Genomic DNA, 24,176 nt, shown 5'->3' on the forward strand with positions numbered 1-24,176 from the left:
CCGCGCGGGCCTGTGACGTCATCGCGCCGACGCGGGCGTCCGCGAGGCTCCGCCTGCTCCACTTAAACCGCTGGACTCAACATGGCGGCGCGCGCTCGGCCGCTTGACCTTGGTGTCCCCTAGCGCGGGTAAGGGATAAGACTTTCTCGTCTCGAGTCATACCGTCTTCGGATACCTCGGGATGCATTTTCGTCCCTATGCGCCGCCTGCGGGCCGGCCCTCACCTGCAAGTCGGCTGACCCGAACGACCCTCGTTTGCTGTGTACCGGAAGTGCTTGGCCTTGGCGGCTGTTGTCCGGAAGTGGTTTCCCTCCCCCTCCCCCTCGGGGCGGTCCAGCTGTCCCTGTAAGGGCGGGGCCTAGGGGCCACCTTGGGATTGAATGCCCCGCAGCTGTTGGAAGCCTCCCTCTGATGTTTCCTTAAGCATTGTTGCAAAGGCCGCACTATGGCTTTGGGCAGCGTTCAGATCCTTAGCCCGCCTTAAGCTGTGTGGCCTTGGGTGGGTTATGTGACCTCTCTGAGCTTCCCAGGTGACTTCTCTGCAAAATGGGACGGTAAAATCCGAGTTGGTGCTAAATCGTAAGGTTCATGCTGCCTAGCAGGGCTTCAGCAGACCGGCGTCTGTCGTCTGGTAGCACCACTGGCTCTGGGTAGATCTGAGAAGCAGCTTTCTAAGGCGGCCCGCTCGGCTCGCATTCCCGCCCGGATTCAAAGGACTGACAATTCCTTCTCTCCCTCAACAACGTCTTCCTTATCTAATCCTAACAAGCAAGCCTTAAGGAATTGCAGAGTTTCCGGTTCAAGGTTCTCCAGGCCCCCTTGTTTAAGGACAGATTAACTCTCACTGAAGTACAGAAGAGAATCCGAAAAACGCAAGTGTCTCTACCTTAAGCAGGAGAGGGAGTGGGTGGGAGCTCCCCAGATGGCCTTTACCTTGGACTTTTTTCTTTCTCCCTCATTTGGGGTGCTTGTGACCTGGGCTCTGGCCCACAACACTTTCTGTAAGCAAGAACCCTGGATGTCATGACTAATGAAGAGATCTCGTGTTTATTGTAAGTAGACTTCTGAGACAGCTGATCTTGCAGACACCCTAATGCCTATGCATAGCACAACTGCATTACTCTGAATTCTTCACCAGCATTCGAATTTCGTGACGGGAAGGGCAAGTGTGTGTATATCCAGGAAATATAGAAGGACAAGCTGTTCATTCTTGCGTCCTTCCATTGCCTTCTAACTCTCCGGTAGGGTGTGGTCTTCCCAAGGGAGCATCTTCCAGGAAACTTACTGGAAAGGAAGAATCCCAGGCCTCAGATCTCCTGAAGCAGAGTCTGTATTTTAACAGAATCCCCAGGCATTGCTCTGCACACTAAAGTTTGCAAAGCGCCGGTCTAACTCCTGGGGTGGTCTGGTTTAAAGTGGTGTGGTGGCATCGAAAATGTAAGGAGAGACAAGGTCCACAGAGCCAGAATTTGCAGTGGTGGCAGGGCCACCTATTTCCTGCTTTGGGACACTGGCAGCAGGTTGATTCAGAAGACGGGTGAGAAATTTGTCGCTGGGGCAACCAGGATGCACACCGCGGCCTTGGGATCCTTTGCTTAAAGGAAAGAGGAGATCAGCGGTCATTACCACCCCTGCCGGTGAGTGAGATCCCGCCAAATTTAAGGGTCACAGGAAAAGTGTCCACAAAGCTCCATGATGTAATTCTTAACAATTTAAACCTTTTTTAAAAAAATTCTCTCCTCTTTTCTCCCTTCTACCCCATGTCATACCCACATGCAACTAATTAAAAGGTTCCGTTTCCTAAGGTAAGGAAGAATATCACATTCATTCACGTTTGTCTTTATAATCTCAGCGCCATGCATGGCACTTGGCACATAGTGTGTGGTTAATAAATATTTGTTGTGATTGTTGGATTTAAGTAAGTTACTCTTGTGATGTGAGTATATAGTAATTTAATTGCCTTTTCAGGACATTTTTCAGAAAATCTTTTGCCTGGTTTTGCCTCTATTTTCCTTAGTAATTTAGTTGGTTTTTTTTAAAATAAATTTATTTATTTATTTTTAGCTGCATTGGGTCTTCGTTGCGGTGCACGGGCTTCTCATTGCGGTGGCTTCTCTTGTGGAGCATGGGCTCTAGGCGTGCGGGCTTCAGTAGTTGTGGCTCGCGGGCTCGGTAGTTGTGGCTCACGGGGTCTAGAGTGCAGGCTCAGTCGTTGTGGCTCACGGGCTTAGTTGCCTCGTGGCACGTGGGATCTTCCCGGACCGGGGCTCGATTCCGTGCCCCCTGCATTGACAGGCGGATTCTTAACCACTGCGCCACCAGGGAAGCCCCGTAGTTTAGTTTTGAACTGGTTTTTTTTCTAGCCATTTATCGAACATTTAAGTATCCATTGTGTAACAAACATAGTGCTGGTTCAGGGCACACGAAGTTGACAGGAATACAGTTCTGCCTCATCGAGAGCCTAGAGGGTAGGGAGACAGTCGATGTGTTAATTGCAGAGGCGTGATCATGTGCTCGTACAGAGCCACACACAGGTGCTGTGCATGTCCACACTGAGCTGGGGGGTAGCAAACCCTTAGCTCTGGGAGGTACCTACGAGAGCAGCTGGCACAGACACAAGGTGCCCAAGGCTTTCCACACCCCCAGCTTCCTCCCGCAAGATTTGATCATGTATTCTCCTAAAGAGAGAAAGGTACGGGATCAGGGAGGGATAAGGGATTCTTGCCACACCTCTGCCCCAAGGACTGAGCCTTATCGCAAAGTGTCTGAGTGTAATCTCGTGTTCCAGTCTACTGTCCATGCGGTGGCATTTATTTTCCAACCTTGGCATCTTAGCACAGGAGAACAGCTCTGTGGGGCACATGCCATCGTTCCCCGAGACACCCGTACCCTCCCTCCGTGTACGAACTCCTCACCCCTGTCACCCCCTCCCAGAGCCCTGCACGCTGAACTCGATGCACTTTAAAGATTAGATGCACAGCCTTTAATTTCAGGGGATTGTGGCCACACCGTTGGCACACACAGCAGCGCCCTTTGCCACAGGGGCCTCAAGGTGATGCCTCGGGTCACCACGCGCTCTGTGTCTTGTTGAAGCATTCCCTTGTTTTGAGACCACCGTAGAATTCTGAGCAAGGCAGTTCTGCAGTCGTGGAGTAGGGCATCCCACGTGAACCCGCAGAGGAGGCCCCATCCCTTCCCACAGGTGGTTGTTTTCTCTAAGGAGGCGTCGGTCGTCAGCGGAGGCCACCGTGTGGACGGGCAGCCCGGGAATAAAGGCAGTTTAGAGGGAGTCGGGGCTGAGAAAGGGAGAGGAGCTGGCCTAGTAGGTGTGATGGCATTTCTTGAGCCTGGGGATGCAACTGCGACCATCCCTGGCTCACTCCCACACCGCACCCGCCCTTTGCTCTTCGTTTTCTTAAGTGAGTTAGAACCGAGTTTCTAAATCTTGCAAGCTAAACAGATCTCACTAATGTAAGTGCCTTTTCCATTGCACCTGTTTTCTCTCTGTTAGAAACACGCTAGAAGAACCAACTACTTGAAGTAAAACTGGGTGACTCTTTTCTCGCATAGAGCTGTGATGGTACTTTGGTGATTATGTTTATTTATTTATTTTTTCATTTTATTTTTTGGCCGCACTGTGCAGCATGCGGAATCTCAGTTCCCAGACCAGCGATCAAACCTGTGCCCCCTGCATTGGGAGCATGGAGTCTTAACCACTGGACCACCAGGGAAGTCCCTTGGGTGACTCTTTTCTGAATGGAAGAATACTTTTTTCAAAAAGTATATGAATTACATATGTAATATATTTTCTGTTATATATGTACATATATATGCAAATGTATGTATGTAACCAGACTGGTGACATTTGAAAACAATTCAAAACTAGGCGTCCTTAAGAAGTGTAATTTACTTGGGATTGGAGACATCTGAAAGTGTACACTATAGATCATCTTAACATGGCATAGAAACTAAATATCAAGCTATATCTATTAGAAAAAACATTAAAAAATGTAACCTTTATGTATAAGCTTTGTTTTAATTTAATATGTGAAAGGTTCCAAATATAATATACACTGAACTGAGAGATCAAGGTAGAGTTTCTGAGTGTTTCTGTAATTGTATTAGAATTACTTAATTACAGTGCTTGCAGCTGATATTCTGCATAAGTGTGAGATAGAGCGGAGAAGCTTTCAAAATGTTCATACTTAAGAGATATCTTTTATACAAAAGGGGTTTAGATCTTTGGTAGCCAGGTGTCGGTGTTGTGAAGTGATGGTGGGAGTGGGATATCAAATGCCTGACAGGGTCCTAAATATTTTTTAAAAGCCCAATAAAAGAAAATCTGTATTCTCTCTGCCCTGTTTTCTTTGTTGCTAAACAGCTCTGCCCTTGACCTGGCTGCTTGTGGTCCACAGTTTGTACAGATGGTTGGGAATAGTCCTTCTCGTTACCCTTCAGATAATTATCCTCCAGTGGAGGGGATTATTGGGGAAATAATATCAGTGTCAAACAGGTGATAGCGCTGAGTGATAAACAGAGTGTCAGCTTCGGTGCCGTATGCTTCATCAAATTCACCAAAATACTACTCTGTTTTAATTTGGAGTACAGGATCTCATCATTACTGATGCTGTCGTCAAAAGAAACAGCCTAATTGCCAAAACATCCAATCATCTAATCACCTCATTTCAAAGGGAGAAAATAAGAATTCTGGTGTATTTTGTTTTTGCATCTACTCCTACTTGCTGGAAGCTTATTATTAATAATTATTATGCCTTTTGAGGGCCCATTCCATGCCAGTCGTTTGTACCCCTTGTCTCATATAACTGTTACAACGGTGCTCACGGACCTTCCTCCCCTACGGTGGTTCAGAAATGAATTAGTGAGCTAGTAAGTCCTTATTATGTGCCCAGGATTGTGCTCTTTGGCCCTTGACGGGTCTCAGAAACTTGTTATTCCTTCAGTCCTTTCTTTGGTCAGAATTTGTAATTGGTCTTCATATTTAGGCATTTATAATTTTACTAAAAAGTGGTAAAAGTGTTTAATAAATGTGATGTATAAATTTATAGCATTTAGGAAACTTGTTTGCATCTGGAAAAGAAAAAAAAAAGCAATTAACTCAGGCTACCCTTTCTACATTTATCAATTACAGCAGTAGGTCACTCGGGTTACTCCTTTTCCTGGAAGCTGTGTCATAAAGTAGGTTATTGTAAAGAGAACATAATTTCCATTAGGAACAGTGTTATAAAAGGGGGTCATGTCATTGACCAGGGTCCTAACTCCAGATAAATCATGTATCTAATCAATTGTATTCATGCCTTTGTTCACTCTTTAAATAAACTTTAGTGTCTAATATATGACAAGGACTGGAGTAGGCATTAGAAAATTAAAAAAAAAAAATCTTAGATAAACTGTCCAGTTTTAGTTCACTGTTTTTTCTTACTGGAATGTACTTTCACATTTTTCTACTCTTAAGTTTTACTTATTCTTCTGGGCCTAAAAAACTCTTTTGTCTCAGTATGTCCTTTTGGATTAAATTCAAACACCTTCTGTCAATGTTAACCACACCCTTCTCTTTGTTACCATGCTTGAGACATTGCGGTAGTAGTTACCACCTTTCATTTTGGTTAGAAATGCGGTTGCCTCCGCCTTCTGTGTTCAGAGTTGATTTGGAGCAGGGACCGTCGTGTACTTCTTGGATTTTATTTATTTATTTATTTGTTTGTTTATGGCTGCGTTGGGTCTTCCTTGCTGCGTGCGAGGTCCTTCTCTAGTTGCTGCGAGCGGGGGCTACTCTTTGTTGTGGTGTGCGGGCTTCTCATTGCGGTGGCTTCTCTTGTTGCGGAGCACGGGCTCTAGGCGCGCGGGCTTCAGTAGTTGTGGCTCGCGGGCTCGGTAGTTGTGGCTCACGGGGTCTAGAGCGCAGGCTCCGTAGTTGTGGCGCACGGGCTTAGTTGCTCCACGGCATATGGAATCTTCCCGGACCAGGGCTCGAACCCGTGCCCCCTGCATTGGCAGGCGGATTCTTAACCACTGGGCCACCAGGGAAGTCCCTATTTCTTGGTTTTTGCCGGCATCTAGAAGGTAGCTAAATGTTTATAAGAGTTGGGAATCTTTAGCTTATATGTTTCAGATATCTAACTGGCTTAAGCAAAAAGAATGTGCTAGTTCAAATATCGGGAGGTTTAGGGACTTCCCTCGTGGTCCAGTGGTTAAGACTCTATGCTCCCAGTGCAGGGGGACTGGGTTCGATCCCTGGTCGGGGAACTAGATCCCACTTACATGCCGCAACTAAGAGTTCGCATGCTGCACATACCGCAACGAAGATCCCGAGTGCCGCAGCTAAGACCCAGCACGGCCAAAATGGACAAATATCAAATATGGGGAGGTTTAGAGGTAGGACTAACTGTGGAGATGGCTGGATCAAGCATGCAGGGGTGCTGGAAGGCCACCCTTGTGCCATTTCCTGTTTTTCTCATCTTAGTTTCATTCTGCAGTCCGGACATCCCCAGGAGGCTGCTGGCAGCCTCACAGACTCTCAGCATATCAGCGGAAAAGTTCTTCCACTACCCACCTCTCAAACTTAGAAAAAGACTCCTGCTCGTTCTATTTTTGTCGCATGCGTGTCCCTGGAAGGGTCAGCGTGAACAGCAAATGGTGATACAGTGATGTGAGCCCATGAACGGGAGAGCGAGTCCTGCAGACGATGGACAGAATGAGGGGAAGCATTGCCAAGTCCAGATGGAGTCAGCTGGGCAGGCCTAAACCAACAACATCCACTGCAGTACCTGATAAATATTTGTTGAGTTAAACAAGCAAAAATGCAGCTATCATCTCTACATAAGACAGGGAAATTTAGTCTTTTTGATATATAAAACTTCGTGATACGTATTCATCTGGCGAATATTTCCCCAAACAAATAAGAACACGACTGTGATGTTTGGGGCACTGAAAAGTTGGTTGCGATTTTAGGTATGTTTAGATGAACAGTACATGCTGCTTGGCATAAATGTTCACCGTTGAATTAATCAATAGTTTTGTTTGCCTTTTTTGAATTATATGAGCTATTTTGGATGTTAGAGATGGTACAAGACTGTTGCTCACCAAATCGTTGTAAATGGATGCACATATTTCCCTGTGATAAATTTCCATGTAGGGAGCTGTGGTTCTTGGAGCGCTACCAAGGATCTTATCCTACACATAGGGTCAGAGAAGTAGATGCTAAATAAATGTTTGTTTTTAACAGCTGTGACAGTAATAATGCCCTTCTACCAAAAGCATTTTGTAGAGCGGGAAGTGATCTCAGACGTCCTCCCATCATCCCTTCCTTCTGAGCATTTGGGAAAAGAGTAGACTCACCATTTGGTGAGTGTCCACTAATGTATTTCATATTTGATTTTAAAACCATAAGAAATATACTGCTAACATAAACTTTCAAAATCATTCTTTACAACATCTTCACAGAATTTCTAAGGCAAAAGTGATGTGTTATAGCAAACTATACACAGATACATTCCCTATTCACAAAGCTACAAAACGAATGGGTAAAATGGGTTAGAAGTCTGAAATGGAGGTCAAAGTGAAATTTTGAAAGGACCCAGGCTGACATGGAAAAGACAGCTGTAATTTCAGAATCTTCTGTTAGGGCTTGCATTCTCAGAAAACTAGCGGCAGAGTAGTGACTGTTAGAATGTGGTAGTGTTATGGAGACGTATTTGTTGAATCGTATGGACTGATTCAGTTTTTCCTGGGGGAAAAAAGAATCCCAAGTTCTGATGAACTGTGCTATTTCCCAGTAGGCAGAGATATTTAAAATAATGAACACACAAAATTCATTCTCTGTGAATAAAAGAGATGGCAAGTTCAAAGTCATTTCAACAGCATTCCTTGCTTGGGGAAGTCTACCTCCAGCCTAACATTAGTTTTGTATTTCTAAATTCCCACATGGAAGCCAGAGAGCCCTATTTAAGCTGTCATTTTAAGCACCAGACTTTCTTTCCCATATTTTATTCACTCTCTCACCTTGAGGGAGCAGGACTGCACTCTTGGCGTGCTTTGAAGGGCCATTTTCAGAAAGTGAACTTTTCTTAACAGAGTCCTTGGAGTAGCTGCATGGCCACATTGCACTTAAAAAGCAGCTGTAAAAGTAAAATTGTAAGGTCAAGGGTCTCCAAAAGGTCTTTGTAATTCTGAAATTTAATTTTCCTGCTTTTTCATGCACGTATACTCCAAATTTTATTTTTAGTTTACTTTTTTCATATACTCCAAATTTTAGGAAATCAGCTCATCACCAACATGACCCCATTTTCCCAGTTGTATTATAGAAAAAATTTGGATTCTGTAGGGTACGGAAGCATTCACAAGATAATATTTAAAATATAAGTTAGCTTCAATTCAGCATTCTGTGAACACAGACAAGTGTAAAGGTTAATTTCCTTCAGTTAGCAAAGAAACTAAAATAACATTTTTGCTTAATATTGAGTGAGAAGGATCTCGTAACCATGTAGACTTCATTTCAGTGACCCCACTTGTATGGGCCACCCACCCAAGGTGTATTTTCATCCGATGTTGACGCGTAATCGTTGAAATCATAGGCATTTCCTTTAGTTACACGTTTTTCTTGACATTTGACTTATGCCTTATTTTTTTTTTTTTCTGTACTTTCTATGTTAGCGTGGCAAGTGTCTGTGATACTTTCCGCAGCGCAAAGGCTCTCTCGGCGTGCTTTTTATTTGGTTTCTATTTCTGTGCTCAAAGGCGTGGAGCAACGCCAAATTTGCATTTGCTGCTGCTTGTTGAACGCGCACTTGCGTGGTCTTTGCTGTCTGTCTCCTCCAGGGGCCTTGCCCGCACCAACGCACATTCAACGTCCCTAAGAACGCTGTGGGGCGACCGACAGTGGCGCTCACATGGTGACGATGGCTGAATGAGGCGCAAAGAGACAAAGTGACTTTCTCGAGGTCGCACGCTTGATCGTTGGCTCAGCCAGGATTCATTCCTTGACTGCTTTGCTCTACTCTCCCCCCAGTGCCAGTGTTCAAAAGCAGATGTCCGCTCACGGGGCGTTCACAGCGATCGTTGTCATAAAGACACTGATAAGTGAAGGCAGCAGTGATCCTGTCCAGCTGCACCGTCACCCCAGGATCTGTAGAGGCTCGTCCTGCAGCAAACCGTTAAACATGGGCGTTCTCGCGTCTTAGGCTTGGGGGTCTCTTCCCTTCTCTGTTTGTTCACACGAGGCGGCACTCTTCATGCCCAAAGCTTTGGTGCAGCCTCTTTGCCTAGGGCCTCCACGTCAGGTGCTGTGATGGCACGAGGACTATTGATTTGGATTGGCTACCTATGGATGAAGGGGACTCAGGTTACGATTTAGGGCAAGTCCCTGCCTAACCAAAGGGGGAAAACCCATCCCACCCCCTGGCACAGCTGAGTGAGGGAAGGAGGGGTGTTGAGGTAGAAAATCAGTGTGCTAATCCCCCACTTCTCATGTTTGTATGTTGGGATGGTGTTTGTAGACAATGAACGCCATGCCTGTTTCTGCAGACATAGCCTTGGGAACTGTGGTACACCAGTACAGTGTCTTAATTCTGCTCCTTTTGATGAGTGTAGGATGGAGCCCGGACATCAATATTATCATTAGGAAGACACAGCTCCCAGGTGAATCTAAGGTGTAGCCAGGGCTGAGGACCACCGTTCTTGAGAAGTTCTCAATTTGGCCACCATGACACCAGAGCCATGTTGCAGGTTTGGGCGACGGAGGTGGCCACATAGAAAGCCAGTGCTAAAATAAGCCTCAGCCTGGTCATCAGGGGGTCTAGAAGATTCTGCACAGCCTGTTGACCAGTCCACATTGGTCATTCTCCACCTGACCAATGTGCACGGACTGCAAGGAAAACAACTAGAGTTACTCTTTCACTTTTCTTCTATGTCATCACTTCCAGGTTAAGAAATTGGCCAATACAGGGAAGTGACCTCAGGGAGAAAGGGAGTAATAAGGTTCTGTCTTGGTCGTTTGTGTTTTTTAGTACCCTTGTGCCTTCTTTCTGCATCTGTAGGAAGTTCTGGTGGGGATGAATAACGTGCCCTCCTGAGGCTGGCAGCACCCCTGCCGGCTCAGTGCTGGGTGTGGCGTGCTTACCTTGTGCTGGCTGTGAGACTGGGTGTCTCCCACACGTTGCGGGTCCACTGGAATTCCGCGCCTGTTCATGGGCACCGCAGGCCCTATGCAAGAGAGCGGTGGCAAGGGAAAGCAGAAATGCACATCGCATGCATCCGCTCTGCTCATTCGTGTGTACGCTTTACTGTCCCATCGGACTTCACTTGTAAAACGCAAGCTCAGAGGTAAAATTATTAAGAATTTCAAGATGGTGACAGCAGAGCAGTAAACCAGGTGTGAGAGCCTTCTGAGCATGGGGCCTGTCTAGCTGGCCCTGCTCAGAAATACTCTCCTGTATACCCAGATATTATCTTGGAGGAAAAGGGGAGAAAAGAAATTTTCTGTTGCACCTGAAATGAGTCTGTCTTGATTATTGGGTTCTACTTATAAAATAATGAGCTCTTTAAAAAAATTCTCTGTTTTGAGATTCGTTGCCTTGGTTAAGACTCCCTTGGTTGCTGAGAGAAAAAAACAAAAATCATCATATGTGGATAAAGAAAATTTTTGTTAGAATACAGAACCCAAGGACCAATGGAAGTCTAGAGGGGATGGGCACTAAAAAGGGGAAAGCTTGCAGAAACCATGCTTCTGCTTTGGATTGCCAGGGTCTTTTTTTTTTTTTAACATTTTAATTAAAAAATTTTTTTATTGGAGTATAGTTGATTTACAATGTTGTGTTAGTTTCAGGTGTACAGCGATGTGAATCAGTTATACATATACATATATACACTCTTCTTTAGATTCTTTTCCCATGTAGATCATTACAGAGTATTGAGTAGAGTTCCATGCACTATACTGTAGATTCTTATTAGTTATCTGTTTTATATAAAGTAGTGTGTATATGTCAATCCCAGTCTTCCAATTTATCCCTACCCCCCCCTTCCCCGCTGGTAACCATAAGTTTGTTTTCTACATCTGTGACTCAAGTTCTGTTTTGTAAATAGGTTCATTTGTACCGTTTCTTTAGATTCCACATATAAGCGATATCATAGGGTATTTGTCTTTCTCTGTCTGACTTACTTCACTCAGTATGACAATCTCTAGGTCCATCCATGTTGCTGCAAGTGTGGATTGCCAGGGTCTTGTGGATTCTAATGCAGCATCTCTTTTATTTCCCTTCCTCTCAGGAGATCTGCTCTCTCTGCTTCTCAAGGTGCACGTGACCAAACGTGGGAGCCCCTCAGTTCAGCCAAACGGCACAAAGAATAGCCTCCCTTTCCTTCTAGGCTGCATGTCCGGTAGAGAGAATATATGATTGGCCAAATGTGTATCAGGATCCATCCCTGGTCCAAGAAATGAGGAATGGCGAGGAATGGGTGCCAAGGCCCGGAGGCTCGTGGGCTGGACAGATACTCCTGACACTTTCTGCTGCACCTTTGCACTGGATTAAATGTCCTGTGCATGAAGAATAATCATAATTAATAGTTACAGAGCCCATACTGTGTGCCAGAGCTTTTGCTAATTGTGTTATGTTCCTCATCGCCATCTCCACAATCAATGCTCTGAAGCAGGTAGAGGAAGTGGCCTCACACACGCTAAGGCACTTTTCCCAGATTACCTGGCCAAATAGAAGGGAGCAAAGGAAAGAAACCCAGGTTCGTCAGAGGGCAAAGCTGTACCCTTAACTGTTTTACTGGAAAGTAGTAAACGGGGGTTGTCTTAGTGCACACTGTTGAGAGACTGTTATCACTGTCTTATACTTTCCCTTCCCCCTGGTTATCCATTGGCTGCTCTCAAAGTGTGGAGACAACTTCTGATCCTTGATTTTGTCCAAGGAACTCGATAAAAGGGATAGCAATTAAGCACAGCAGATTCTCAGAAATGTTTGCCTTTAGTTACTGAGTGACTTTCAGAAGAGTGGGCCTGCGTCCTGCAAGATGATGTACAAAATCCCACAAACGTAATGCCAGATGGAACTGACCCATATGTGAAAATAGGTTTCCCCACAAGGTCCGTGTTTATTGTTTTCTATGACTGTCTCCAGGCTGCCCCCTGCTGGCTGATGCGAGTGGGACACTGCAGATCCCAGAAGGATGTAACGGCAGAGAGAAGCCCCAATTCCCAGGGTTGGGAGAGCCAGGGAGGTCTCACTTTAACATGGCCCTAGTCCAGTTAGAAACCAGCGGGCTCTCCCCTGCCTGTGCTTTATCATTGCCCACATCACCTGCAGAGAGAAGGCAGTCAGCTTTCAGACCCAGCTGCCTGTGCTTTACCATTCCCCACATCACCTGCAGAGAGAACGCCTGTTCTGTGTGCCTTCCTTGAGACATGACTGAAATCCCGATATAAAATCAGATATGTAAACATTCGAAAGAAGAAGATGCAAGAGGGAAGAGATGCAGGGACATATGTATATGTATAACTGATTCACTTTGTTATACAGCAGAAACTAACACACCATTGTAGAGCAATTATACTCCAATAAAGATGTTAAAAAAAAAAAAGAAAGCTGAGATTAATATGGTCATTTTTGTCCCTCTCATCTCTTGCCTCCTTCACCTTTATAGAGTACTGATTGATTTCAAAGGTAGATGAATTAGGTTCTGTCCTGAATAAAAGTCAAATGGCTATAGAGTATGTTACTTGTTTAGACTGTTCCTATGTTTATTTGTATCTAAAATGTTCATTGAGGTTCTAAATAGCCATTACTTTATTGAGTCCACTTTATGAACTCATTTGTTTTAGTGAAGAAAACTAAATTTTAAAAATAAGTATAATTTCTATATTAACTGGTATAATTTCCTATTAAAGAGCTCTCATAATTAGAGCTATTGCTAATATAACTTCTAGGTCATGAAAATATGCTTTTGAACTATGTTTGTATATGGATATACACACACACACTCAAGGGGGAATCATTATTTCACAAAAGAAGTGTGAGTTATTTCTACTCCTATAAGAGTTTAGTTTTTTTTTTTTTAATTTATTTATTTTATTTATTTATTTTTGGCTGTGTTGGGTCTTCGTTGCTGGGCGTGGGCTTTCTCTAGTTGCGGCGAGCGGGGGCTACTCTCCATTGCAGTGCACGGGCTTCTCATTGCGGTGGCTTCTCTTGTTGCAGAGCACAGGCTCTAGGCGTGTGGGCTTCAGTAGTTGTGACACATGGGCTCAGTAGTTGTGGCTCGCGGGCTTAGTTGCTCCGCGGCATGTGGGATCTTCCCAGAGCAGGGCTCGAACCCATGTCCCCTGCATTGGCAGGCAGATTCTTAACCACTGCGCCACCAAGGAAGCCCAAGAATTTAGTTTTTTAAGAAATAAAATATTTGTCTTATTTCTAAAGAAACATTCTTCATAGAAAATTTAGAGAATACAAATACAAATTTAGAGAAACAAAATAATGACTACCCATGTAAAATTAATATGTATGGTGTATATTCCCAACACACATAGGTAAATGTAATGTATAATTTACTTTCTAGAGATTTCTATCTCAAACTTAGTACGAAGCATTATATAAAAAGCCATCAATATGAGATAATCTAACCCAGTAACTGCCAATAACTTAATTGATTATACAGTCAGTGACCTAATATTAAACGTATGTAAGACTCCTGTTTTCATATCTTGCTTCCAGACATCTTATCAATAACCTAGACTTGTGAACATCATTTTAATGCATAATAGTGTCCACTTGTGAATGACATAAAGAGAAGAAAGATTATATTAGATATCGATGTTTGATTTGCTAGGCTTTTTCACCACCTAAATGATGTCTTCCCAACAGCTTTAACAATGCTGTCTGAACTTGCGTCTTAATAAATTTATAAATTACGACATGCCATGGGTGTCAGTGCTAGAAGTATTAAATGCACGAAGAGCAAGGCCGTCTATAAAGTAATAGGATAGATTTTTTAACACACCCATCAGAATTCATACTTTGAAGTAAGTGTTTTATTCCACACAGTCTTGTTAAGAGGTTATTAACTGTCTCCTTAATCTATGAATGTATTTTTTCAGCAGTATCACCTGTGAGTGCTCTGTGTGTTGGCATTTTCACAGACCCGTGGATATAATAATGAATGAGGCAGGTAGGCTACAGTCTAATGAGGGAGAAAAGATGACACCAGCCATTGCAAGACAGGAGTGTAAGCGTTAAATTAAGGTGGCACCAGTGATGTGGAATCCTGCCTAACCCCGTCCCTGGGGTCAGGTCACATGTTAAAAAACAGCATGACTCCTGAGCTGTATCCTGCCAATGGAATTTCAGAGTACGGGTAAAGAGTTCAAAAGTGCATTCATCAGAGAGTCAATAACTGTATAATATCTTCGTGTGGTGACAGATGGTAACCAGACTAATCATGGTGATCATTTTGAAATGTATAGAAATATCAAATCACCGCACTGTGTAACAGGAACTAGCATAGTGTTGAAGGTCAATTATACTTCAAGAACAAACAAACAGACTCATAGAAAAAGAGTTCAGACCTGCCAGAATTTGGCTTCTCCAGCTGGCTCTCCTGTGGACTTGATGGTTTATTGCAACTGGATTACAACTAGTTACACTAATCAGTGTTTTAATTTGTTCTTTGTTTCCAAATTGTTTGCGCTTTGTGTCTCCCTGCTGCACTATGGCTTTGTCAGTGTTACTAGCTGCATTGCTTATATCCTGTCTGTTTTATAAGATTGTTGTCTCTCACAGTACCCAGTGTGTAACCAGGCCCTCAGTAAAACTTCTCACATTTATAACATAAAATAATTGTAATAGTGTGATTCTAGGTATGGGAAGAAGCAACAAGGGAAAATGTCTCCTGGATCGTAATTAGACAGAGGATCCAGAGAATCTTTAATTATCAACAGGGCCAAATCCGGAAATTAGCACCTGGAGTGGCATATCAACAAGAGTTTTCTCCTGATCTGGGAAGAGCCTCCCAGCACCATGGGACTAAATTTGGTCATGAAATGTCTCCCAAGTATTGTTCGAATTCCTGACCAAGAGGATGATTTGAGAAATCGGATATTTCCTGCCATATCAGTAAACAAAGGATGTCACAGTCATCAGTGATTGCAGCCAGGTGAGCGGGTGAGCCCTGAGGGAACTCAGGAAGGAAAGAATACCTGCTATCTAGCAGCCATCAGACTGCAGCCACTCCCCGCGGTGAGCCCTGAGGAAACTCAGGATATGAAAACACAGGATACTGGCCCCAGATAGCTGAGGTGCATATCAAAGGAAGGATTTCAGTGAGCCCAGACTCTTGCATCTTCCCATACATGGAAAAGCCCTAAATTCTTTAACTTGAGATACCTGGTTTTCCTTTAATTAACAATAATCTTATGACATTCAGACTACCTGCCCTTTTGTTGCAAAACTCCTATATAACCTGGCTCCCCCCTTGCCTCTTCGGAGCAGTTTCTCAGAGCTATCTGAAACACTGTCTCCTGGGATGCAGTCCTCATTTCGCCCCAAATAAAACTTAACTTGCAAAAAAAAAAAAAAAAATCAGATTTGTGATTATGAGATGGGGGGTGGCAAGAGGGGGAATGAGATGAAGGCAGTGGAAAGGTACAAACTTGCAGTCCTAAGATAAGTGATAGGCATGTAATGTACAACATAATAAAGATAATTAACACTGCTGCACATTATATATGGAATTCTTAAGAGAATAGATCCTGAGTTCTCATCACAAGGAAAAAATACATATTTTTTCTCTTTCTTTAATGTATCTCTATGAGATGATGGAGCTTCACTACACATATTGTGGTCATCATTTCATGATGTGTGTAAGTCAGATCATTATGTTCTACATCTTAAAACTTACACAGTGCTGTATGTCAATTCTATCTCAGTAAAACTGGAAAAAAGTGCATTATCAGGACTGCATCATAGCCACAGAAAAGGCAGGGAGCTCTTTTTTTTGGAATCGTCTTCAAAAGTTTAGGGTATTTTATTGACTGTCCCGTAGAGGGGCAAATGATAAATATTTGATATAAATTGGATTCTTTTTCTGTGAATACTGCTAGTTCAGTAGAGTCATACTTACCTTTTAAAAGCTCGGATTTAGCTGAGGGAACGGCATACAGTAGGTACTTAATGACTATTTACTGATAATTGACTATGCAAGAGGTCTGACAAAATGATTGATGCACAACTGGAAAATTCTAGTTCTGGCCTAGAACCAGACAGGTCTGAGTGCTGAGCTGGCTTTTCTTGTGGATCTTGCTGATTCATTTCATCACTTGCAGGAGCTCTTCTGCGAGGTGAGACTCATTTGAACAAGAGAGGCGGCTGCCAGAGCACACTGAACATGCCTCGGATATCCAGGGTGAGTACTTTGACAAAGACCATACTCATTTGGATTTTAAAATTCAGATGCATTTGTTGAAGTCAAATCAGTTTGATTTAAAATTACTCAGTTTGCATGTGCATTTACATACAGACACACTCACAGACTGAAAGTTTAATTGATGTGGCTTAAGGTAAGTCGGCATTTGTTTTCCTGGTTCATGCAGACTGTTTGGTTCAAATCCAGGGTGTACCACATATAGCTGTGTGACCTTGGGGAGGTTACTTAACCTCTCTGTTTTTCAGTTCCTTAATTCATACATCATGGATAATGATTACACCTAAATTATAGAATGTGTATGAGGCTAAATGAGTTAATATATGTAAGGAGCCTAGAATTTTGGTTGTTACATAGTAAGAACTGTTTAACTATTGCATAATTATTATCTTCAACCCTAACTATATTAACATTAAAAATATTTAATTTACCAGATCAAATAACCTATAAAATGTTTGTCAGTATGTACAAGAAGATAATGGTTATACTTAAAATGTAAAATGTTTCTGAAGCCAAATGGATTAACACATGCAGAGTATAGAATACCTTTTGTCACATTGTAACTATTTTATTATTATTATCCTTAACCATAATAATATTAATATTAAGAATATTTAGATTACTAGGTCCAACTAATATTTTAAAATAGTTTACCATTTAGCTTTTGCTTGTTTTTAATGTTTTCATTATGTTGAAAAATATGAATTAGCAAAATGAGAATGAAATTAAATGGTTAAAATGGAAACACAGTAATTTAGAATACCTTTTCTCTCTAGGTGAAAAATATATCCTCAAGAAATCCAATTCCTTGGAACTGAATGCATTTTAAAATTCTAATTCATTTTTCTTGCCATTTATAGATCTGGCATTATTAAAATATTCATATCTTTGAGCTAATGTGGCATAACAAATTTAATTTGCAAAACAAAGATGACATGAATAGCACATGATCCGTAATCACTTTTTTTTAAGCCTCATGTTGTAGGCACTTCATCAGAAAGAGAGACAAGTCAGACACATTTTATAACTCCATAGAGCTTCCCAAATAAACTCTTAGAAAGTCATGAAATAATACAATTTTGGAACAAAACATTTTGTATTGTTTTCATTGTTTCTCAGTTGTGTAGGGTACCACCCCACCATCCTTGACAGGGTTGTTTGACGTGTATGGGGGTGCTTTGTGTTATTTTTCACCAGAAAGTCTACGTCACAGTGTAATCGGATACTGTGAAAGGGGGGATGGAGGACGAAGAACCGCAGGTTGCATTCCTGGTCCAGCGGCAGCTCCAGTGCAAAGATGGCCCTCGCGTAGCGAGGCACTGGGCAGAAATGGCCAGACCCTCATACTGATGACCATACTCCACCAATGGGGAAGCTGGGGGCTTCCCCCCAAAGTGTGGGGCTTCCATCTAAACATGGGAACAGACCCCACGGGGCTGATAAATATTGGGTTGGCCAAAAAGTTCGTTAGGCGTCTTCTGTAAGATGTTACAGAAGACCCCAAACGAACTTTCTGGCCAGCCCAATAGGTTCTTCCTCGGAGACACATTTGCGTAGCACATCTCCAAGGCTGCTCTCACCCCGGTTTCTAAATCCAGCTGAGCATCTTTCTAGGGTCTGATGGTTTGCTGTATACACCAAAGACTTCCAGAGTTCAACACTGTTACCTGGCTGGGGGTGTCTGATTTCACAGAGTGTCTCATCTGAAGAATATTCATGTTTCCTTTTGGTTTGGGGGCAGAGTACGTGGGAAGAGGGTAAAGATGAGCTCAAAGGGTTTTACTGTGATTAAGGTTGTCTCTTTGCAGGGCCGTTGACTCTGCCTACAGCCGGGATGATTATTATTAGTTCTAGCAGTAGTAGTAGTAATAGCAATAATTATAGCAGTAAAAGGAGGGTGAAGAGGAAGAGGAGTAACAGTAACAAGAACAACAACGATACAGTTGTTACTGTTTCCTCCACATGGGGCTAAGGTCTGCCATGTAAAATCTTATGCAGTACTTACCACAGCGCTACGGAGCAAGAGTACTGGTATTATTTTAATTTTAGAGATGATATTTGCAGAGGTTAAATACCTTGCCCCAGCTTATCAAGCTAATAAATCATAGAAGTGGAGTTCAGACCCGTGTGGCAGGAATCCCAGGCACCTGCTCCTGTCTGCTGCCGTTTCTAATCAAGATGTGGGCATGATTATTCCCTATGCTTCTTGTATAAGATGCCTGGTACCTGTGTATTTGATCTTTGAAACCTCAATTTCCTCACCTGTAGAAAGTCAATAATAATAATAACCAACCTGACTTTCTCATGGAGTTAATGTGAGGGGGAAAAAAAAGATGATGTTGAGAAAGTGGTTTGTAAAGTATAAACTCTTCTTAAATACGTGTTGGTTATTATCTTACTGGTATGAAATATTCTGTATTCTAGAAAGGAGACTAAAAGTTTGACCATAGCAAGGGTGGGAACTTCATTCTCAGGAATTATACTCCCAGAATTTGAGATCTGGAAAAGCTTTGGAGAGTGTCCAGTTCAGTGGTTCTCAGCCCAGCTGCTTATTTGTATCACTTGGGGGAGCTTTTAAAAATTGTCGATGCCCAAGATTCACTCCATTTTTAGAAATCTTGTTTAATTGGTCTGGAGTAGGGCTTAGACATCTCAGTATATGTATATGCATATGCATATGTATTTGTGCATGTAAACATGTGTATGCATATGTAGGTATAGGTGTATGCTTGTGTATGTGTGTTTTCTCCGAAGATGATTCTAATGTGTAGCCAGGGGCAAAAATGACTGAACGGAACCAACAAGCTTGTTTCTGACAACTGGGGTAACTTTTTGTTTACCCAGGACAGTTGCAGCTGACACCTGTTGCCCATTGACCCAGCTGATAAGCCCACCCCCTTTCCCTCTCATGTGTCCTGGTTTGGATGATAAATTATACCATCTCCTGCTGATAAGGAACTGAGGCTTTGGGAGGCTGTTTTCCTTCTAAAGGGAACTGAGTATAATGCCCACCTTGGGCTTTCAGGGATTGCTTTGCAGTCGTGTTGGACACCATGTAAGTAAGCAGGATGCTTCTTGACATTCTTAAGCTGAGAGAATTTCTTAGTTTTGCTATGATAATAAGAACTCTTTAAAATAGAACTATCCGGACTTCCCTGGTGGCGCAGTGGTTAAGAATCCGCCTGCCAATGCAGGGGCACGGGTTCGATCCCTGCTCTGGGAAGATCCCACATGCCGCGGAGCAACTAAGCCCGTGTGCCACAACTACTGAGCCTGCGCTCTAGAGCCCGTGAGCCACAACTACTGAAGCCCGTGTGCCACAACTACTGAAGCCCGCGTGCCTAGCCCGTGCTCCGCAACAAGAGAAGCCACCGCAATGAGAAGCCCGCGCACTGCAACAAAGAGTAGCCCCTGCTCGCCACAACTAGAGAAAGCCTGCGCACAGTAACGAAGACCCAATGCAGCCAAAAATAAATAAATTAATTAAAAAAAAAATAGAACTATGCTGTGTTTCCACATGACCCACCTAAGTTTTGCAATACCGAGGTCTCATCATCTCATCTGATTCATTTATGCAGGGAACATGTCATCACTGTTTCGGTTCCTGAAAGCACCTTCTCATGAATGCTAGCAACTGTTACTTAGGAAATTAAATTTAGAAAACAGAGAGACTTCCATGGTGGTTCAGTGGTTAAGAATCCGCCTGCCAATGCAGGGGACACGGGTTTGAGCCCTGGTCTGGGAAGATCCCACGTGCCGTGGAGCAACTAAGCCTGTGCGCCACAACTACTGAGCCTGTGCTCTAGAGCCCGCGAGCCACAACTACTGAAGCCCGCGCACCTAGAGCCCGCGCTCCGCGACAAGAGAAGCCACCGCAATGAAAGCACGTGCACCGCAACGAAGAGTAGTCCCTGCTCTCTGCAACTAGAGAAAGCCTGCGCACAGCAATGAAGACCCAACACGGCCAAAAATTTTAAAATAAATAAATAAATAAATTTATAAAAAAATAAAGAAAACAGATCAACAGCTTTATCAGCTGTCTCAGTACTAGTTCTCTTAACAGCATGCAGGGCAACGTGGACCCTGCTGGATATGACATGCCTGATGACGACATTTATGAGACCTCTGTCCAAAAGGAAATTTGACGTTGCCCAAGAGATCTGACCTGTAGTTGCTCTGACAGGCCTTGGCGCTGTCTTCTTGGTTGAGACTTTCTCAGCCAATGTCAAATCTGATTTTGGCATTAAGGTCCGCATAACCTAGGATATACATGCCCCAGAATAACTAAGGTACTTCTCAGCCAGTAGTCTGGCTTTGCTGGAAGTCTGTGTTCAGTACACATATGAATCCATGGATGTGGGCATGTTTCTGTGACAATAGTAAGCATGTCTCCTCATCATTGGAATTATTGTTCTGGGATGACTCAGTCAGAAGTGCAGCTCTCGGAAAGTGGAATGTTTCCATTGACATCCATCAGAGAGAAACCAAGGATGGTAGATGTTCTTATTACCCAGCATTGATGGCTTTACCTCCTTGAGGAATCCAGGGATCGTACGGTACCCTGAAGAGCCAATGCGTCGTCCAGGAGGCTGGAGTATTCAGTTTTGTTTGTCGTATATTGTAGGTGAAAGTCAGAGACTGATTTTGATGTATTAGAGGTTCCTTCATTTACGAGTCTCAGAAAAACCCTTTGCAAAATATACTGACGCTTTCCTTGATTTCAAAATTGCAGTGGTCTCACTCCTGATGTTGGAAATGTGCTTGGCTGTCCCAAATGGCTCCTTGGCAAACAGTGGGCCCCTGTTACTCAAAAAAGAAAAGCATAACTCCTACTGTTAGGATTTAGAGTCCAAGAAGTTCATACTGTTATTATTACCTAGTTTGAAAAAGAAAGGTTAGCAAATTTCCCCAGACATTGTCTGAGGAAGGGGGTCAATCAAAAGAGACACTTAGTGGCTTCCAGTTCTCTTTCCAGATTCTCCCAAGACATGCTGGCTGTCCCTGCTCTGTATTCTGAGTGCACCACACACGTTCCTTTATCAGGATTCATAGCACATTGTACCGGAATTACTTGTTTGCAAGTCTTTCTCCCCTGCTAGACTGGAGAGCAGAAACCGTGGCGTGCTTGTCTTTGCATCGCCAACACTTAGCAAAGAAATGAACACATATTGGACATACAGAGAACCCGGAGTGAATTAATAACTGACCACAGAACGAAAAGGAGCTTGAGTATCAATCAAGAATTGTGTCCTTGTGTAACCGAAAGTGGGGTCCGGCTGCTTACCACTCAGAAGCCAATAAAGAGGCCAGGTTGATGGAAAGGAAAGTTTGCTTTATTTTGGATGCTGGCAGCTGGGGAGGAGGGTGGACTTCTGTCCAAAAGCTGACTCGGCACCCCCCCCCCCCCGACAATCAGTGGGCAAGAGCTTTTATAGGCGGAGGGAGGGGGCTGCACGTAGAAACAGCACGGTCAGCTCTGACCGTCATCTTGAAATTGGTCATCGGTGGTCTGACCAGCGTCCTCTTGACTGTTTTAAGTACAGTTAATCTCCAGTTCCAGGGTCGGTTTGTTTCCATTTCTTTGAGGCCAGTTCTCGGAATTGTGGCAGTTTATATGTCATGGCTACAGTCTGGTCATCATGGACTTAACTTCTTCTACCTGGTGGGGTTTTCAGTATCTATAAGACAGCTCACAGGATGTGGCTCAGAATATGATCTGTAGCCCTTGAGGAGGAACTAAAAGGTCCTTGACTTTGCCTAATGACTAAATTATTATTATTTGGTCTCCTTTGACTGTTTTCCTTTGCTTCTGCATTTTCTTACTTCTCTGATTAAACTTATTCTTTGGCTAAAGTGTTTCCACAGACAAAAGGCAGGCTGAGGACATGGTGGGGAAGGGACCATAGGGTCCTGCTCCGTTTCACTTGGAGAGGACACATGGTAAGCTGCGATATTCATGCTGAAATGAAAATACAGAATGAAACATCGTGGAAACCAGACATTTCCTCTGAATAAGGAGCTTAAACTCATTCAGTATTTGGAGAGAATCGACTCCCTACTCTACCTGCTTGGAAGAACGAGGGAGGTAGGGAGAGCTTATCACAATCTGGTTTTGCTCAAGTTAATCAGTATGTTTTGACGCCTCTCTACTACAGATGCTGGAGCAGTCGTGCTCATCAGGGTCCATTCTGAGTTAATCCGATCAGTGCGGGATGTCTTACAACACGGAAATGTCCAGAGCTTCATGATACAATTTCTGGAATAGTGGGATTATGAGACCAACCAAGGATGACCTGATGAAACGCTTTTAAGAAGTCCTAGAAAATTCTGCCTCATTACCTGGGTGAAAATCACTGCACTCATAACAATGAACGTTAATTGCTAAGTCCCTTGTCACCTGCTTAGAATGCTTATCTGCGACAGCTCAGTTGTCACCCCCAAAAGGAGAGAACTCTGAGCCTTCCTGAGTCCGTTAGGCTTTCAATGTGTTTTTCTTACCTAAAGGTATCGGTTTCTGAGCATTGCATCACCTACATGGCAAAAAAAAAAAAAAGCTGTATATGGAGTTGGACTCCTGAACAGAGAGGTGCTTTTTATAATACCAAGCAGCTACTGATGTTCCTGTGTGCATTCAAGGGAACATAAACCACCTGTCTGAGTTGAGTTGTGCCTATCCATCAAGCATCAGATGGCCCCAAGACACCAGCTTTGCTTACTAATCAAAAGCAGTGTTGTCGATGTACCAGGTTAATGCACAGGTTGATAAAGTTATGCAGTTATCGTGGGACTAGGGAAGTTTTATAACCATGCCAGGTTCTACACCTTTACAATTCATAGTGTTTACAGACCACTTTGGTTATTTTTCTCCAAGGATAAATCAGTGCCTTTAATCTTGTTATCATCTATATATCATTGTGGTATTTTGCTCTGTGCTTCTACCTGTTTACAAGATTAATGAAGCTCTTCCTTTGGATCTCAAACCAGCATATGATGTAAGAACCAACTGGCAACTTCCGACTCCTGGGAACCCCACACACAGCTAGCCCTCTGACATCCAAGCCATCAACATTTTAAGAAAACTAATAGGGATTTGGAACTATGTTGCTGTCCCAAAACCAGATGGTAGCAGAAAATTTCCCTGAAGTTAGCCTTGGGCTTGGTGGCAGGGTTGACCACCGCACCTGGCCTTTCTTCAGAGGTCTTTTCTCTGCCTTTCTGCTTGAAGGGGCGGGGCTTGATTATCTACCGTCCTCCACTGTCCCCTTGAAAGGAAATCTTTCAAATAAGCCACTTCACAATTTACCACGAGCAGTGAATTTTTAATATGACTTGCATAATGGTGATTATATATTTCTGTTTTTCGAAAAACAGGAGAGACTTTAAAATATGATAACCTTGGACAAGCAGTGTGATTTTTTAACAAGAATATGTTATGCGTGGGACTTCCCTGGTGGTCCAGTGGTAAAGAATCCGCCTTCCAGTGCAGGGGACATGGGTTCGATCCCTGGCCAGGGAACTAAGGTCCCGCATGCTGCAGGGCAGCTAAGCCCACGTATCACAACTACCGAGCCCACACGCTGTGGAGTCTGCGCGCGACAACTAGAGAGGGAAAACCTGCACGCCACAACTAGAGAGAAGCCCACGCACCACAACGAAGAGCCCGGGCGCCACCATGAAAAATCCTGCATGCTGCAGCGAAGATCCTGCGTGCCGCAACTGAGACCTGATGCAGCCCAAATAATAAT

The 24,176-nt window shown here is 43.5% G+C and overlaps 1 protein-coding gene and 1 long non-coding RNA gene across 4 annotated transcripts in view; one reads left to right on the top strand and one right to left on the bottom strand.

The window, feature by feature from the left end:
- Positions 1 to 1,041, bottom strand: part of PNPLA4 (patatin like domain 4, phospholipase and triacylglycerol lipase) — a 110,305-nt gene extending 109,264 nt beyond the window's left edge. The window contains exon 1 of one of the 3 annotated variants that reach the window (XM_082448148.1): positions 1 to 1,041. In XM_082448148.1, coding sequence (XP_082304274.1) covers positions 1 to 22 — 22 coding nt within the window. In that variant the 5' untranslated portion in view covers positions 23 to 1,041. The other 2 variants (XM_082448140.1, XM_082448141.1) reach the window with 2 other exon arrangements.
- Positions 31 to 22,975, top strand: LOC309653454. Its single transcript, XR_014259180.1, has 3 exons — positions 31 to 128; positions 16,334 to 16,413; positions 22,587 to 22,975. It is a non-coding gene; the product is annotated as an uncharacterized lncRNA (long non-coding RNA).
- The last annotated feature ends 1,201 nt before the right edge of the window (positions 22,976 to 24,176 follow it).

Source organism: Balaenoptera physalus, assembly GCF_965194825.1.
Source record: "Balaenoptera physalus genome assembly, chromosome: Y".
NCBI lineage: Eukaryota > Metazoa > Chordata > Mammalia > Artiodactyla > Balaenopteridae > Balaenoptera > Balaenoptera physalus.